Genomic DNA, 19,177 nt, shown 5'->3' on the forward strand with positions numbered 1-19,177 from the left:
GCTTAAAATACAATTCCTATTACAGAGTATTATAAGATAGGATATGATATGCATACACATGTATGTGTATGTGTATAAGACTGTATAAACAATCTCAGTAATCAATATGTGAAACTCATTGTGTAATACAAGTTAAGCAATCATATTATGAAAGAGTAGAAAAAAGTTTATAATTTTTTGTCATTTGCCTGACTACACAGAGGTTCATCTAAAGGGTTAAGCAGTCAGTCTGGTCTTGATCGTTATTTCATGTCTTTACTGTTAGAGTTGGTGAAAGGGTAACTGGTAGAAAGGACTGTCAGATGTAAGTGGAACTGGGAATCTATTAAATATTCATTGTTGAAAACAGCCAAATTTCCCCTTCCTTGTCGTTCAGAGGCCTGGTTCTTCACTGCTTTGTGTTTGTATAGCTATTTGCAATGGGGCACATTTCATGGGAAACAGTCTTGCTGTTCTGAATAAGAAAATGTTAGTTACTAGCAATGTACACATTTTTGTAGATCAGTTTTATGAGAACCATGTATACATGTCAACCTGATGCAGTATTTATACATCAAAACACCCTTTCCTGATCTATAAATTTAATGCATTATTTACTCTTCTCTCCTAGAAGATGTCGTTTATAATCCACCTATCCATACACATATATCCACAAATGTGTGTGTGCATGCACATATTCTCTGTATAGATGTATATATATATATTTGCTATTTAAGCAGTAATCTTACTTGCATATTCTGGCCGAATACTACTGCAAATTGAGTTCTATTGTCAAACAATATTACATCATCTCTGAAGTTTTTGAGTGTGGAATGTTTGCTAACAATTTTAAAGTATAGACAATTTCAATTATATGTTATACATACATATAAAATGTATGTACTACTTCTATGCTGCATATAATTTTATATTATTTAAAGTAGCTTTGCATGGACAGAAATAGTTTATGAATATACTTTACTCTGATTAAGGTCTTGGTATAGTTGCTTTTGGTTTTCCAGTAGTGATCAGCTTCATTTGAAAAAAGATACCAGAATTCAGAATAGATACCAGAACCTCACATAAAGGGATTAGGATAAGTTTATCTCATATCAACAGAGCAATGCTGTTATAGCAAATTGATATTTATATATGAAATCAGGGCCTGACTGATAACAGAAGCTGTCTAGTTGAAATGGCAAGAATAGAAGTGGTGATCCAAGTGCACATATTTAAAACACTTAAATCATCAAAAGCCACAACCAAGAAGCTATGTACTAGTGTATTCCCACAATGTACACTAGTGTGTATTAGTGCATTCCTTGAACAATTATTTAATCATTGAATGTTTTAGTTCGGAGTTCATGTAGTCCAAAAAAAGCATGTGTGGTGGACAGTCGACTCGAATCGACTTTTAACATATACTTCAACAAGGAAATGAATTGTGATGCAGGAGATGCAGTGAGGGCTTCAAACTGAAAGGCTCGTGCTAGCATGAGCCTTTTATGGTGTTACAACTAAAGTCTGTTTTGTTGTAGTAGCTCAACACTGCTGAAAATCAGTTTGATGATTTACAGCTTGATGAATAATAATCTGTAATTGTAGAACTGTGAGAATTTAAGAGTGCCATTGATTAGTAAACCTTAAAATATCCCAAATAATCAAATGGATAATATAATCCTTTTTTTGATAAAAAGGGAATAAGTTAAAAAAAAAAACTTTTAAGAATCCTTACAAGAACTCTACATCACTACACTGAACAGAACTGAAGTTGCATACTCCCAGTATAAGATTTTAACATCATTGCTTTGTTGCGGTCTCCTGTACTAAAAATTTATATTACGGTGTGATACAGAGTTTCGCTGAAACCTGTAGATAAATTCTGACAGTTTCTGTCTTGGTGCTTTTTGTTTGGATTTAACATCTGAAGTATCTCTTGTATGATTCTCATAAATACTCTAAATTGTGAAGATATTTTTCAGTCACTTCTAAATAGTGACCTTATCTCTTTGGATAACATGAATGGTTGTTAAAGAAGAGCTTTAACTTGGATGAGGCTTCATTTGATGAACGACTTTGATCAGAATCACAGCTATTCAGGATGCTGAAGGGCTGGTGCTGGGAGTGGGCAGAATTTCTCATTATTCTGCTGAATTTCTGTCTGTGAAGTTAGTAATATAACTTCAATCGATGTTATTGGGAGTGAGATTAGTCACTGTGCAAAGATCCATGTTGTACAAAAGATGTACAACTGTTTTCACTTAAGACTAGTGTAAGGTTGTGGTCGTTTAATTACTTCTATGGTGATGTAGTGCCACTGAAATGCTGTATCCTCCTTTGAACTAGAGCAATACAGTTAGCCAAGCAGAGAAGATATCTGGTAACATCAGAAACTGAATCTTAGAATTTTGACTGTCGTTCCTCTTTTATATGAAGACCATATGATTGACATTTAATACATTTCTTCCTCTTAATGATAACACGGTCACTTTTTTTTTGTATAATACCAGGCTCATGTTTCTCTTACAATGAGTTTAAGTGATGTTCCCATGTTAATTCAAAAACAACTGTCTCCCTCTGCTGTTATGCTCCCCAGCATGAGACCAAAATACAAGTGTTTGTGAACATAAACATAGACACACAAATAATGTATTGTGTATTTACAGCTGTGATTAATCATTCAGCTCACTACCCTTTGTTGCCCCTCAGGTAACATGTGCTGTGATGGCCTATTTTCTCTGGAGATACCTTACCCAGTCCTGGGCTGGATGATAGGATTTGTCTTATTGTCGTAACGACTCTCCCTTTAACATCCACTGTATAAGTTCAGATTACCTATATCTGATTAAAATAACTTTATTTTATTTGAACCTAATACATTTTGGATTTGAAGTATTTAGACAAAAGGTTATATGGCCTTTCAGAAACCCTTTTTTAATGAAATATTTATTGCCAGCTTTCCTGTTCTGATTCGTATCAGCTTATCCTCAGTTTTCATTCAAACTGTTATATTGCTATTGGGAAAATTAAAATAAGAAGGGCAGACCATAAGTGGTCAACATGGCCATGTATATCTCATATATGTTAGTGGATTGCTTGATATCATTCAGCTTTTATTATATCTGGTGAATGCAAACATTGATTCAATAAATCTCTATTTGCTGCTTTCTTACTTGTCCCTGTGGGATCATTCTCCTGTCTATGAATTTTATACTTTTGTCTGCCTGCACACAAGTACCACAGAAACACTGCACCAGAATCACTGACCTAAACAACAAAAATATATTCACACACAAAAAAAAGACAGAAAATATTAATGCTTTTCAATAATGTTAGTGATTCTCCTTCAGCATTTCCTCAGCATTTTCACTAAGTACCTAAGCAGTAGTTGATAATGCAAAAGTCTCTTTACCTTGACAGCTTTTCTTTTGTCCTCTGCACCAGAGAACTTTTGGTCAGTGCTGGTTCAGCATGACTTGTGAAGCTTCTCAAATCTCATGTCCTCTTAGGTTTTCTTCTTAGAGACTTAGCTGATAGAAGGTGAAATATAGCACATGGTGGTTTGTGATACAATCAATTCCAAATTGGAGGGGATGATTTGGTGCCATCTACCAGATGCAGCCAGAATACTGAGATTCTTACTACACTTGATATTCTGGTGTTAAAGTTCTAGCAAGCAGGTGAGAAAAAAGCCGTGCAAAGTACAGCCAATTTGACTCAGACCTGGCATTCTTTTACATATGGCATTCCCCTATAAATCAGTGAGAATTCTTCTTACATAGCTAGTTTCTACTTTGAAAATTTTCTTTGATTTGGACTAAAGTTTATATGTTGAAAACTAAAAATATTGCATCTATTGATATGGTATCATAAAGAGCAGACTTACTGATTCACTCTGTGGTATTACTGACTGGTTGGTTGCACGAGTGTTGTGGTCAATGGCTTAATGCCCAAGTGGAGACCAGTGATGAGTGGCATTCCTCAGGGATTAGTGCTGGTGACACTTAACATCTTTGTAAGTGACATGGACAGTGGGATCGAGTGCACCCTCAGCAAGTTTGCAGATGACACCAAGCTGAGTGGTGCAGTTGACATGCTAGAGTGAAGAGACACCATCCAGAGGGACCTGGGCAGTCTTGAGAGGTGGGCCCATGTCAACCTCATGAAGTTCAACAGGGCCAAGTGCAACGCCCTGCACCTGGGTTGGGGCAATCTCAAGCAAAGATACGAATTGGGCAGAGAATGGTTTGAGGGCAGCGCTGAGAAGGATATGGGGGTGTCGGTTGATGAAAGACTCAATGTGAGCCAGTATTGTGTGCTTGCAGCCCAGAAGGCCAACCATATCCTGGGTTGCATCAAGAGAAGTGTGACCAGCAGGTCAAGGGAGGTGATTCTGCCCCTCTACTCTGTTCTCATGAGACCCCACCTGGAGTACTGCATCCAGTTCTGGAGCCCCTGAAACAAGGACATTGAGCAGGTCCAGAAAAGGGCCAGAAAGATGATCAGAGGGCTGGAGCACCTCCTCCATGGAGACAGGCTGAAGGTGTTGGGGCTCTTCAGCTTGGAGAAGAGAAGGCTCCGGAGGCACCTTATAGTGGCCTTCTAGTATCTGAAGGGGGCTTCCAGGAAAGCTGGGGAGGGACTTTTTATAAGGGTATGTAGCAACAGGATGAGGGGAAATGGCTTTAAGCTGGAAGAGGGTAGATTTAGACTAGATATTTGAAAGAAATTCTTTACTCTTAGGGTGGTGAGATGCTGGAACATGTTGCCCAGTGAGGTTGTGGATGCCCCCTCCCTGGAGGCGTTCAGGGCTAGACTGGATGAGACTTTGAGCAACTTGGTCTAGTGGGAGGTGTCCCTGCCTATTGCAGGGGAGGTGGAACTAGATAATCTTACAGGTCCCCTCCAACGCAAACCATTCTGTGATTCTGTGATTAGTATGATAGCAATTGTAAAGGGTCTTCTATCTTACGATGAATATAAGAAAAGTGCTTCTATCTTGTGATGAATATAAGAAGCCATGCATTTCAAAGCATCTTCATCTTGAAAGTCATATAGTACAATACATTCTTCTGTGAATTATGAGCGCACATGTGTGTGTTTACCAATGTACATACTTTGTATGTTTAGAAAACTGCTAGTTACAGTCTGTGCTGTCATGGGAACCTTATCACAGGATGGTACACCATGGGTGACAGTTAATTTCATTTGTCAAAATGCACAGTGAAACAGTGACAGTGACTCATTCTAGTTTCTTTCTCTTAAAGACCTTGATCTGAGGAAGTATTATTTATAAGGCATTCATTGGGAAATTGATAGCATACTTTAACTTTTTATTAGCTAGTAAAACTGATAAGCAGTACATAAAAGAGATGGACTTTGTTATAGAAGGAATAATAAAAAAAAGGTTAACAAAGTTTTTTAAAAGGTTATCAGTGTAAAGACTTTTTAATGCTGCCTTCCGTCATATGAACTCATACCTTGAAGTTTTGCTTCTGCCAATAATTCTGTTTGTATCTATGTTAGATCTGCTTAGTCTTGCACATAGAAAAACAGAATGTATTTGTACACTTCAAATGTTTACATCTTTTCAGTATCTTGAGATAAATTCTACATCTGGTGTAAACATATGAAACATTGCATTTGAGCATTAATCCCTCTGTATGGCATAGAGATGAAAAATTGGATGAATGTGCAGTCTAAGTGTGCAGTGACTAAACATTTATTTGTTTAAACAAAGACATTGTGGCTGATAAATGGAGTGTCTCTGTAAATATGTATCTCCAATCTCAAGTGGTTTATTGGTTTTTAAAGATGCTTGAGTTAACTCTCATCTGTGTTCTCTGCACTGTCTTTGACCAGCCTTAGGATACATGTAAAGAACGTAAAAACCTCTTGCTGTCACCCTTCTCAGAATTGTGCAGAGGAGAATCTTATCCCATAAATGGTTATATTCTTGGAAGACTAGAAACACGGATATAAAAATCATGGATCTCATCCATAAAAACTTTTAGTTTCAGCATGCACCTGTTTCATAAGCCATTTTAAGCAGAACGGATAAAAATGCCTAAGGCAGCAGTGAAACTGGCCCAGAAAGAAAGTCACTCCTCCTAGTCTGTGGAACAGCTGAGAATAATAGCCAGCACACTGAAGATTCTCTGTCACATTTGTGTAAAGCACTGTTCCCAGACAAGCCTTTAAAATGAAAGCCACCACTCAAATTTATCACTACTATGCAGTAGTGGGGCTTGCATTTAGGGATTTCTTTTAGATGCTGCTTAGGCCTTGTAGTTTCTAAAATCTAGTCATGTGTTCATAGTACCTAAATTAGGGGCTTCATTGCTCTATGCAGTAAACACAGAGATGCAAGTACCACTGAGGAACTTTATTACAGTGTTCTGGTGAGCTCGGTAATGAAACTCTGAGAGCTTACCAAGAAGAAATAGCAGACACAGCAGATACATGCTATTATGTTCTGATCCTTATGTGCTTGATTTGAGAATTCACGGTACCACACAGATTAATTGAACCTGTACATCATATACATACTTTATAGTCACTGCAGAGACAGAAGCAGTCTATGAGGTGGCTGCAAATTGTGCCTGCTGAAGTTTTGGACCTGAGGATACTTTGTCTGGTTCTCAGCATCAAGCCCAGATTTGGGCTTATCTATAATAATTATAATTGATGGTATACATTATTCAGTGGGATTATTACTTCTTAGGTATAGTAAGACATTCAACATTGCTAGGATTTGTTTCCTTCTTGGATGTGTGTGCCAGGCTATTTCATTACCTCTCTTTTTCAGTGTTTACCTTTTCAATTTTATTAAATAAGTTTTTATTTCCCAGAGGTTATGTGTGAGCTCTTGCATCTATGTGTTCTCAGAAAGTGCAGTACTGCAGAGCACAAAGCCTTATGAGACTATGTTTTGGATAGAGAATGTTTATGGACTCATTCCATGAAAAAAAATGGCCAAAGAATGACAGTGATTCCAAGATAAGCATACCATGCACATTACAAAAAAAAAAAAAAAAAAAAAAAAAAAAAAAAAAAAAAAAAAACAGGAAAAAGAAAAAGCCCAGGAACAAAAAGCTCTTTTTAGGGTTAAAAAAGCAGTGTAGGTGTTTCCAGTTTAAATGTGGCTTAGCAGGTAAAATCAAAACCAGCTGGGGAATCGGGGATTGAATTTGATTTTTCAGCCCTAGCAGCACCTTCTTCTCCTGCTGTTGTAATTCCAATTAATAACACAAGGAAATATTTCCTCCTTTGTGTCATGGAACTATCTCTGGAATGAAAATCAATTCTTGTCTCATAGGCTTTTGCAGAAAGGGAAGAGTGGTTGTCATAGGCAATAGTAAAAATAAACAAGTTTATTTTAAGGAAATTGAATCTTCTAAGAATGCAGTGGATGATTTAGTGTGGCCATGACAGAAAATTTCCATCATTTAAATTTTTTTGCATTCATTGGTATTAGTTAACAGATGACATGTTTACAAGGTCAGATGTGGCTAGGTAGCAGTTGTTCTCATCTCTGCATTTTGGCCTTCTTGTTTTCAAACTTACGACAGGTATGGAGTAGTCATAGAATCATAGTTGAGTTGGACAGGAGATCGTCCAGTTTCAACTCCTCTGCCATGGGCAGAGCTGCCACCCATTAGGTCAGGCTGCCAGAGGCCTCATCTATCCTGGCCTTGAACACCTCCACGGCACAGTTCTTGTTGCGTAGGAGCTGCTTTTCTGCCTAATCAGAAGTTTGGGGTTATTATTTCAGGAGTAGTTTAAGGTCTAAGAAATTGTTATTTGATCTAAAGCAATAAAATTTCAGCGTATTGATTTGTCTTTCCATACGACCTCTACTGGATCAAATCTTACCTCAAGTCTGCTGCAGAACCTGCGATTTTGCAATACATATCTTGATTCTGCTAAGAAGGGCACTTATATGACGGCATTTTAAAGTCTGTTACATGTAAATAGTTCTCATGTTATTTTGAAATGGAAAACACAGTTCACCTGTACTGCTACATTATGTCTACCTGATATGTGACTTTATCTGCATGTTCCTTCAAACTGATTTCATGCTCCCTGCAGTGACATATTTTGCTAACACAACAGACTTGTTCCTTCCTGACGTACAGCTTCTGGCTCCAACAAATGTCAGTAGCTTTTTAGACAAACTTGTGCTTTTTATTCCTGTCTTTCTCAAGAAAATATCAGCGTCTCTCCAAAAACAGTTTTCCCCCTGTGGCTATTCTGTTTGTTTTGTAAACAGTCTAGGTTTATTTTACATGTAGAGGCTGGTAAAGCATTCTTTTTATTATTTTTTTTTTGTTGTTGTTTCTCTTTTCTTAACAGTTTTAAGTATTTTAGGGGAGTAATAGAATGACAGCTATGTCTTAACTTATGCAAATAAGCATAGCTGTGTTTAATCCTGAATTCATGCAATTATTTCCTTTTTTTAACTAACGGAGTTCTCCAGAACCAATTAACTGAGCCTTCATGAGTGAGAGGGAAGAGAAGGCTCTTTAAGCTGCAGGTTCTCCTTGGAGGAGCTTTGTGCTGCTAAGATTTGTGCTTCAGACTGGCAGTGGAAAAACTTCTGTAAGGAGGAAGGACTCAAATACATTATCTTTTCTACGTATATTTCATAGCATTGGTTATATGTTTTCCTTATTTGTAAAGTCTTCTTTTAATTCACCATCCAAGAAGAAACACAGAAACTTGATACAAAAACCCCCAAATTACTCTGTGGATTAGGGGATTATTTCTGTAACATTCATGAAAGATGTACCAACATTGATGGGATTAATTTGGTTGTTTTCTTTGTGAATCTGTGTTGAAGACGTTTCTCAAAGGTGGAAGCTGTGGCCTGTCACTGAAGTGAGGAATGCCAGTGTTACAGGTTTTACTGGTGCTGCAGCCTGAAGCATTTCCAGCCTCTCTGCTGGGATCAGTGAGACTCTCCTCAGGATCCGCAGCTCTGCTCCAGAGCTCCACAGCCAGGGCCCATCCCAGCCCCAGCCAGGAGTAAGGCAACCAGGGGCCTGGGGTAGCCCCCGACCGAGGCACCAGGCACCTCCCTGGGGACAGTGACTGAGGCCAGGCTGGGACATGGGCCTGTGGGTGGGCTGGGCTTGAGGGCCTGTGGCTGGGTGAAGCAAAGCTGTGAGGAGCTGGAGACCTGACTTGCTGTGGCCTTTCTGGACCAAGGACTGATGGCTGACGTGAGGTCCCTAGCCTTAGGCAGGGTGAGGAGCCCCAGTGAGTGGGCAGGGACACTGGGGCCTATTGCAGCCCTCTGGGTCTTGACTTAAATTTCTCTCTCAATGGAATATTTTTCTTTTTTCTTTCTTTATTGTAATACACAGCATATCAAGTGTGCTGGTTTTGATATAAGACTCAATGGGAATTTGAGGAATGACATTGCCATGTACTAAAACCACTGAATCAAAATGCAGTACTTTTTAAAGTAGTGTACAAGGTAGGAAAATGTATTTTAAAATAGCTTCATGTATACAAATGCCTTGCATTCACATTTATTTATTCAGCAATTACTTGATTTTTTTCAACCCTTTGCTGGCCTAGAATTCCCCGTTGTGTCAATCCTTTATGAAGATTGGTTCAGAATCTTGTCCTTTATGTTTACAACTTGTATGAAGTTTGGTTTAGCATATATATTTTTTCTTTGTGTTACATTGTTAACAGTAAGATACTAAGCAATTGCATTCAACAGCAGTATCAAATTCAGTAAGTTAGGACATTAGTCATGTCTAGAAAAAATGAAATTTCAAAATGGGTCCTTGAATCTCAGCAGACTTTTTTTTTTTCCTATGCAACTATTTAGAAGAAGAGAATCTATCTTAATTAAAATTTACTGCTTATTTCAGAATGGAAGGGCTGAAAGCTATTTTGCAATCTTCCTAATGTCTGTCCTGTTTATGTGCTTGAGATGGCTAAGTGGTAGTCTGAAAATTGCAATAAGATTAGTAATTACTAAAGGGACATAATGTACTGTGTCGCTGCAGTGAAACTCTGAAAATACTTAAAGTCACTCTTAAAAGGAGACAGCATTCATCATATTTTTCTCATGTTATTCTTAACATTTTCTTAACTGCATTCTACAGTGAATTTTGCTTTGTAGAATGAACACTAAAAACATTCTTTGATACAAATTCTGTTGTTTTATACAACTAAAACCCAGAATAATTCCCTTTAAGTCTGAGGAACTACAACAGTAACATGGCAAGCATGAATCGAGCCAAATATATCTCTGAACCTGAAGCAAAGCAAATCTATGGGAAGTTTTTTAAAAAAATCCATCTTCCACTTTTAGATTTACTGGGCACCTGTATGTTGTACTGGTAAATTAAGATTATCCTACTAAATTACTTTTTGTTTATGTGACAATGACATCTGTCTTATTTTCTACTGATAACATGTATATACTCTCAATAAAACTCAATGAATGTTTTTAAAAAGTTATCTAACTGTAGAAGCATGAAGAATTGCTGTATGTAATCTGTTACTTCAACAGCCATGGCATGTTTCAACAGAAAGATTTGGATTCTACAAGATCCTAAATGACATACTAAGCATCTTCGAGGCAGATGCTTTCAATGCCAGAAACTTTAGTAACAGAAAATGGAAATATATGAATGTATTCTATTGAAAAAAAATGAAATGCCTGTCTATTGCATATGTTAAAATTGAAACAAGGTTCTTATTTGAGAGTTGTTTTGAAATTGTGCTGATTCATTTGTGCAGGTTTTTCCCGTGCTGAGATACAGAAGCTGAGCCAATTCTGGTTTGTTGCTTCATATTAAATAACATTTTTTTCAGCAGCTTTGTTGGAGTTGCTCTTTCTCATTTTATACTAGCTGAATTTCTACAAATTTTGCTGTTGTAGCTTAAAAGTGAGTGGGGTTTGTTGGGAAAAACCAGTCCTTTGCCGTAATCTCTCTTGTTCTGAACTAAAATTGAAAAAGAAAAGGTAATAGGATTGTCTGAAATAGAATGATGTTTAAGTCAAAAGATCTTGTTGCAGAACATTTTCATTGAGGAAGGATATATAATAAAAAAAAAAAAGTTCTGCTTAAATGTATACTTAAAATAATCAAAATATGTTTAAATATTTGACATTCAGGTTAATGTCATATCATAAATTATACTACATACTTAAATTCCCCTTTGTTTCAGTGAAAACTGTTGATATTCACAGCTCTGCTCAAGAGTTAGCATGACTCTGTTGTCAGAAAGCCTTCAATATTATAATAGAAAACTACTGAATGTGTTTCTGAAACAACTCCTGCATTGTGTTCACTGACAAAAGAGTATCTGAATATAGCCAAGATTTTTAATAACATCTAACTTTATGCATTTTAAACTAAAAGAGCTTGTGTTGCTAGGCATCAAATAGATGATGCGTGGAAAAATTATTCACTGGAACTGTAATATAACCCTGTATATAGAATTCAAGAGATTTTCTGGATGAACATGAAATCTAAAACCCTGGAATGACCTGTGTATTTAGATCAAGTTTTATTGCCATTCGACCCACAGATATTATGAGCTCATCATCTGATTTTATTTATTTAAATGAATTTGAGGGAAAGTTTTCAGCTTTCCAGCATGAATAAATTAAAAATTCATAATAACTATAACTTGCTTACTAAAATGAATGTGATTTAGACAGATTTTATTTACTTTTAGAGAACAGAAGTATTTTCCTCCTTAGGACAACAGCAGCAAATAAATAGCTAGACATTTACTTGAAAAAAAAAAGAAAAGATTATTGTAACTTTGAAAGAATCTTTATTCTTGGTACATAAAATAATTTTAAAAAGACATTTTCTTGGAAAAAAAACAAACAACCTTTCAGACTGTTCAACAAATCAGAGTTCTCTGGTGGTGCTTGTCTTCTTTTTTTTTTTTCCCCTCAAGATCAGTTCATTCAGGTTGGATAGAGGTGAACTGCTTTGTGTACTGTGAGTACATTCATAGGATCTACTAAAAATATTGAGTTTTTATGTCTGTTCCACAGACTGTGGCTCTTAATCTCTGAATAGGAAAAGCTCCTGTGAAACTCCAGCCATTAGTACCTTGAGATTTCTTCTCTGCACTTAGGAGTTAAGTGGAGAATGTTCTGAGGCTAAAAAATTAATGGCCTTCTTTCATTAATATCATCCAAAGAGGTCATTGTGCCAACTTCCCTGAAAATGAAAGGTACCCTAATTCTCGAAACTGCCTTTGTAAGAAGTATAATCCTTCTGTTCAAACTTTATATTTCTATATATATATATATATATATATATATCACTTCAAACTTTATATTTCTAGATAAAATGGTTAAAAATCAAAAGTAGCATTCAGATCACGTAAGTAAGATTATCCTGTATGTTCACTTTCTACTTAATGAGAGACAAAGAAGACCTCCAGATGATTCTCGCTCTGGAGGTGGGCCTCCATAAATGTGACTTACACTTTTCATGCTTTACAGCCATCTAAAGCCAATTAACAGTAGATGTAATCTTTGCAACCTGTGACACAGTGACAAGGAAGTACGTATGTCATATTAAGTGGGAAGACTTGCTGGAGATCTACAATAACTTTTTTTTTCTTCTGCAATAAGAACAAGAATGGCAACTGATAAGTAATTTATTTATATATTTATCTTTATATTCTATAAAATATCTCAAGAATCTCTCTAATATTCCACTATTTTTAATAGCTGCACAAAGTTCCTTGAAAGGCATTATCTTTTTATAGCAATTAGTCTCATTCAGGCACCCAAGATTTCTAAGTTCCTCAAAAAAATGAGGTTACTATGCCTGAAAGAAATCATCATCTTTAAAAAGGAAAAAAAAATAAATATCTGAAAATAATCATTAAAAATAAAAACATGAATAGCCCAGCTATCTTAAAATGAATCTGTGTAGAACTAAATCAGGACAGGTTCAAAAGCAGAAAATATTGTCTGTGGACATGCTTTTCAACACTCACTGCTTGCATTCCTTAAAATTTATCCTTACATGGAGCTTCAGTGTTCTTTTTTCTTTGAGTGTAGTTCTTATTCACCTTCACCATGCTATAGCACTAGTTCCTGCCCTATGAAATGGGATTTTATACAATGATTTACCCAGATTATATGAGGTACAGTATATTTTAATGAAAATAACAATAGTTTAAATACTCCCAGATAGGGAAAAATAAGATAACCCATTCTCTCAGGAGCACTTACTCATATCATATTTACGCTTTCCATTTTTCTTTGGTTTCCATTCAATTTCTATTCTCAATGCAGAACCTTAATCATGATGTTCAGATGCCTAAGGGGTCATGTTCTAAATACATCTCTGATCGTGTCTTTTTTACTTGATCTACTAAGACAGCTGCATTCCTTGGGAGGAATACATCTCTTGCAACCCTAAATGAAGTGTATTAGCAATGGGTGAAAGTGAATGTTTTTTTTTTAGCTCAAGATTTCTCAATGTACCTGGATTTCCCCTGCCTGCATTTGAAAAATCACATGCCACTTCTTTTCTTGCTAAACCATTGCTTTCTAACCCAAGATTTCTGAGAATAGAAGGAAAAAAATAGCATGTAACAAAGTAAAAATCCCCTCATCAGTATGTTTATTCTAAGATGTTTTTGTTAGCAGTGTGGGTGGAAAAGAGTAGAAAGCTCATGAAATCCAGGATTGACTTAGCTCATAAGTCTGATTGCCAGCAACCATTAAAATATTACAGTGATTTTGGCTGTTGAACATCTTATCTATATTTCTGAAGGCCTAATATCTATAACCTATATATATTTGCATGAATTTTTAGAGCATTTTGTTCTATAATCATTTTTATGATTCTTGCTTTTACTATGTTGTACATTTAGTGCAGTGTAGGAGTTACAGCAACTTGAAATTTAGGTAGCTTAGCACTGAGCAAGTTCCAGCGCTGCTGACAGCCTGCAATGTTTGGTATTCTGACAATTTCAGAACAATAGCCACACAAAAGAAAACACTGAAGTCTGATTCTGAGAAGAATAGAAAAAAATACAGTATAAAGAAATATCATTAGACTTGTAGTTGTTAATTAAACACTACTGACATATAGTTCACTTTTTTTTCAATTCATGTTAATACAGATTTAAAGTTCCTGCTTTTTCTCTTATTATTTTTGAAAAATTCAACACAATGAAAATAATTCACTTTGAATATCCTTTAAGCTATATATTAAAAAATACAATATCACATTTATTTCAATATCAGTATTTTATGAAAAGAGAATATAGTTTGTGACTTGCAAACATATTTTTGCATGTATTTCTTTGAAGTGTTCTAATTGATAGCTTACAAAGACACAATCCAATAGAAATGCTGTTTAGTACTGTAACATAATATGCAAAAATTATACATAAAGTTGGTAGCTGGGATTTTTTTCAGTCTTACTAAGCTCTGAAATTCTATATTGTATCTTTCTTGCTTGTAAAATGTTAGTATTTCGCTGCACTATTAGCGTACTGCTTATACACCATTTTAATTTTACTACTTTCACTTCTTTCACTTTTGACTAAGAGTTCATGAAAACGAATTTTTGTAACTTTTTTTTTGACTTTCACATTATGATCCAAATTGTAGGGTGGATTTTTGTAATATGCAGGAAACGGTACACGTATTGAAGAAGTCAGTAAAATGAAGACAGTGGTCCTGAGCGAACCAGGCTCTGTCATTTTACTATCATTTACAGAATAGTTATATTGTACGTTTAACAAAAGACAGGAGGCTAGCTACTTCTAAACTGAGTCAAGTAGAGCATGAGTTGCTAAGACCCAATGCAAAGCAAGAGCCAAAGAGCCCGACAAACTCCGACGTTCTTTGAAAGACCTTGTCTTTCAGAAATAACATGTGAAGCAGTTAAGACTAGATAATATGAATGTGGAGAAGGCCTTCAAATACTGTTTTTCTTTTCCGTATACTTAATCATTTTCTGAATGTACATGGAGAGCATACTATTTAAATTTCATTGCTGTAAAAGCAGATTGTTCCTTTACTCAGCTGACATAAGTAAAAGTAACCTGTGTGACCTCAACTCTCTGGCTTTTATGGAACAATAATCATTTTCTGACAGAACTAGTTTGCAGCGTTTTCATACGTCCACCACAAAGAAAAATTGTATGTCATCTCAGTTTTATTATATCCATCAGCTGGCTGCCATTTATTGTGGAGTGTCTGTGGTGACGTAGGGCCATGACTCTATTCGGCTGTAATAGATTGCCTGCAGTGCATTCAGTGACTCTGGTACCTGTTGCTGGTTCTTTTTCCAGGTCAACTGGCTGCAGGTACATGTGAGATTGTTACTTTGGACAGAGATAGCAGTCAACCCCGAAGGACTATAGCTCGACAAACAGCTCGCTGTGCATGTAAAAAAGGACAGATTGCCGGTACAACAAGAGCAAGGCCAGCCTGTGTTGATGGTAAGAAGTAAAAGATCTATTCAATTAGTTTCTGCCAATACAAGAGTGGTGTCGACTGGTAGTGTGTGTCAGCAAATACAAGCTCTCTAGCAGGAATTTTTATATGTTCCTACTAGCACTGGTAATACCACTGAAATACCCAAAAAGGTATTACTAGTAGTACAGATATTTCAAGTGATTTTTTAAAATTTGAATTTTTACTTTTGTTTATAGCTAGATATACAGTTGAATGCTGAGAGTGTGTTACTGTCGTATTTTGCATGTGATGACTGTATCAGCAGTGAAATTGCATTTTTCCCCCTGCGTTTTATTCCTTGTAATAGGTATATATATATGAAAAGCCACAAAAGTGCCTCAAAGCTGGGGAGCTAGTGTCACTGCTCTTGTGTTGAAAGTTAATGTTGAAGAAAACATTGATATTTTAATTGGAATATAGTATTTGAATACACCTTACATGTCCAGCGTTCCTTCTCTCCCTAAAATGATGACTCTGTATGATTCACTGCAGATGCAGTGATAACATGCAGACTGGAAAAATGCTGACATAGAAGGAGATATGAGAATGTTTCACTCACTCTGATGTTGTTTTGTGAGATGAATTTCTGTATTACAGCTAAATAAGATGTTAACAACCGTACAATCTTCAAGACAGGTCTGCCTACACACATTTAATGTGTTAGCAAACATTCATAATAAAAATAAAATTGGAAATATGTAGAAAATAGTTGATGCAAAATGGCTTGTTTTGACCTCGGCTTTGTTAACAAAAGTGAAAAGATGCTTATGTATGGAAACACAATAAATTCACACAGCCTTTGAATACAGACTGGTTTGAGTTCTCAAATAATAATTGCTGAGAATACCTCTCCAGAATTTGGTCTTACCAGCAATTATCAAAGAAGACAGCTCAAAGGAAATTTAAGTGCCTACTCACAAAGCTAAATATAACATCATGCACATTCTATTTTTGCATTTTCCTTTCAATGTTTTTGGTACTCTGTAATACCGTTTCTTAGCTGTCTGTCATAATTTGATTCTATATCAAGAAATTCTCTTCTTTCCTGTTATACTGTAAGATTTAATTGCTTAAAAAGGAAATTATTTTCCTATGTAATTTCTAGCTGCAATTTTGTCAAAACTAGTTGTTAGGAACTGAAATAAATTCAACAAGTTTAACATTTTAAAACAACAAAGTTATATGGGAAAACATGAGTTCTGCATCATCTGATGGGAAACAGACAAACGATTTTTCCTCGGTCAGTTATGGCATATGGTGAGATTAATTTACTTTAACTTGGGTATCCAGAGTTAGTCGCTCTCTGCCACTCACTTTGTCGGTCTTGCTTTGAGACACCCTTGGTGATGAAATTAGACTTCAGAAAGCTAAAATCTGTCTGTCAGTAAAAAGAGATTAGTACATCTGGTCCTCCATTTGTGACGTTTGCTTAGCTTCCAAGTATGGAAGCATTATTTAATATTTGAAAATAAATTATCTTTTTCATATTGTTGGAAACTCGTGAAGAAGGCCTATTTCAAATTCTACTTCTGCTTTCAGTGTTCTTGATCAACATTTTATAAAAGCAGAGGACTAGATTATTGGACCTATGGTTAGATATTATTTAATCAGAATGGATTCCGTATGTAGTACTTCGTCTTTGAGAAATAAGTAGGAAATTTGTCATTTGAAAATAAGAGTTTCCAATTACATGTCCAAGCACTTTTCTTCCAGATAGTTCTAATAAGATCTAATAACACAGTTCTTCATTATTTTTATGAAATGCTTGTTGTTAAGGTGTTGGGCCCTTTTCTAAGAATGATAACTACCAGATGGGTAGGACGTGGTATTTTGCTTTCCTTGACAGTCCTAGGGTTATTGTGTAATAAAAGCTCAAAAACTTAATACTTAGAGCTGGCTAGTGATTTTCTGAACTAAGAAGAAAGCACAAGCCAAGTCTCTTGTCTGTAATTTTTATTTAGGAAAGGTGTTAAGAAAATTGAGATTTTTTTACATACGGTAAGCACAGTTTTATGGGAAAGAATAAACAAACACTTTATGTTGTCTGTAATCTTCTGTTGGTAAATAAAGTTCGCAAATGGTTTGGTCATTAACTAGCAAGTATCCATTTGCGAATTTACCAGGTTCATACTTTAAAGAATATACACTGAATTTTCCCATACTATTTACATCAATTTCTATAACAAAGTGCTTGAAACACAGCTACTAAATGCTTTGTCCTGGCCAGAACATTATATCCACATAAAATCATGTCTGAGAAATGATCCTTTTCTATCTGATGTAAGGTCAAATACTACTGTTTCAGGAACACAGCAGCCAAACACATTTTTTGGTTGATTTGTTTGTTTTGTTTTTACAATAAAGAGAAGTATTTCCATCTGTTGAAATCTCCCATCTAACAGAGATTCTATTCACTTTTTTTCCATTGTCCAAACAAATCTTTCTCTGAGCTTTCATGAAAAGGATATAGAATATGCTTTTGCAAATTTTATTTTATTTGTATTATAGCTGATGTTAGGAATGTATTGCTGTTTCATTTCTGCTATCAAAAACCTGTTTTAATACCTGCTATTCTTTATACAGTCTTGATTTTAATTACATTATTTTTGAAGTAAAGGTATCAGATTGGACCTTAGTCTTTTAATAATTTATGCAGTCATTGGTGAAGTAAGCAGGCATAGTAAGTGTGACCTGCTAACCTACTAACAAGAAAAAAATAGATAACAATTGTGTTACAGCTTCTGTTAAAACTATATCTTGAATAGGCACTACTGAAGCTGGTATTTTTTGTAACTTTAAAGTGCATCATGTTGCACCTGGTTCATTGTTTAATGGGAGAAGTACCTTAGAATATATTTGGTTATGCTGTATATTCCTGGAGCTCTGAAATGTGAGTGTCAATTATTACAGCAAAAGGAGTAAGCAATTTAAGGGCTCTTAAACCTCAGAAGCATTGTCTGAGATTGCACTTGTCAGCGTATCTCTTAGAATAAGGCCTGAGTTGATTACCAAAATCCACTCTGATTTCCACTGCTACTCAACTAAGGTATTTTCCAAAGACATGAAAGACGGTATCTGTCAGATATAGAAAACTGGAATTCTTAGAAAACGAAAATGCTGTGTTTAGGGCTTGGTCTGAGCAGAGCATGAAGAACAGAACTTTTCTGGAAATCTCTTCCTATCACTTTTTTTTTTTTTTTTTGACAATCTTTAAGTATGCTATTTTTTATGTAATCATAAAAAAATGACAACAATATTCACCCTGATTTCAGTCATGATTTAGTGCTGATTGCTTCAGTCCTAATCCCGCTGAGCCATAGCATATATTTGGTATATTTTGTAGTGATTTAATTTTTTATTTTTCAATGTAGATTTTGCAATATTTTGATAGAAGCTTGCCTGCACTTTAAGTTACATTATTATTATTTACAACTGTGTGCCTTAGCCCTTTTTTTGAGATCAAATTCCATAGTAATGACCTCAGCTGCATTACTTAGATAAAATACAGTATTTCAACATAGCATCTGGTTTATCACTGCAGTTATTTCCCTATGTTTCTGTCAAGCTTCATCAGTTTTTTTAATCCAGAGCCTGTGAGAGATTGGAAGAGAGCAATTATTCTCTGTTTTTCTCCAGTACCTTCAGTAATTTTGAATTGTTTTAAAGCAAGTGATGGAAGTCCTTGATAGCAGTGTGTGTACACATGCACCAGTGGTT

At 35.6% G+C, this 19,177-nt stretch overlaps 1 protein-coding gene across 6 annotated transcripts in view; it reads left to right on the plus strand.

Annotated features, from left to right (window-relative positions):
- The window catches only part of FAM19A5 (family with sequence similarity 19 member A5, C-C motif chemokine like), a 416,638-nt gene that overhangs the window by 209,116 nt on the left and 188,345 nt on the right, over positions 1 to 19,177 (plus strand). For all 6 annotated transcript variants that reach the window (XM_021384677.1, XM_021384678.1, XM_021384679.1 and 3 more), the window contains exon 2: positions 15,295 to 15,444. In XM_021384677.1, coding sequence (XP_021240352.1) covers positions 15,295 to 15,444 — 150 coding nt within the window. The remainder of the gene's footprint in view (positions 1 to 15,294; positions 15,445 to 19,177) is intronic.

Source organism: Numida meleagris, chromosome 1 (genome assembly GCF_002078875.1).
Source record: "Numida meleagris isolate 19003 breed g44 Domestic line chromosome 1, NumMel1.0, whole genome shotgun sequence".
NCBI lineage: Eukaryota > Metazoa > Chordata > Aves > Galliformes > Numididae > Numida > Numida meleagris.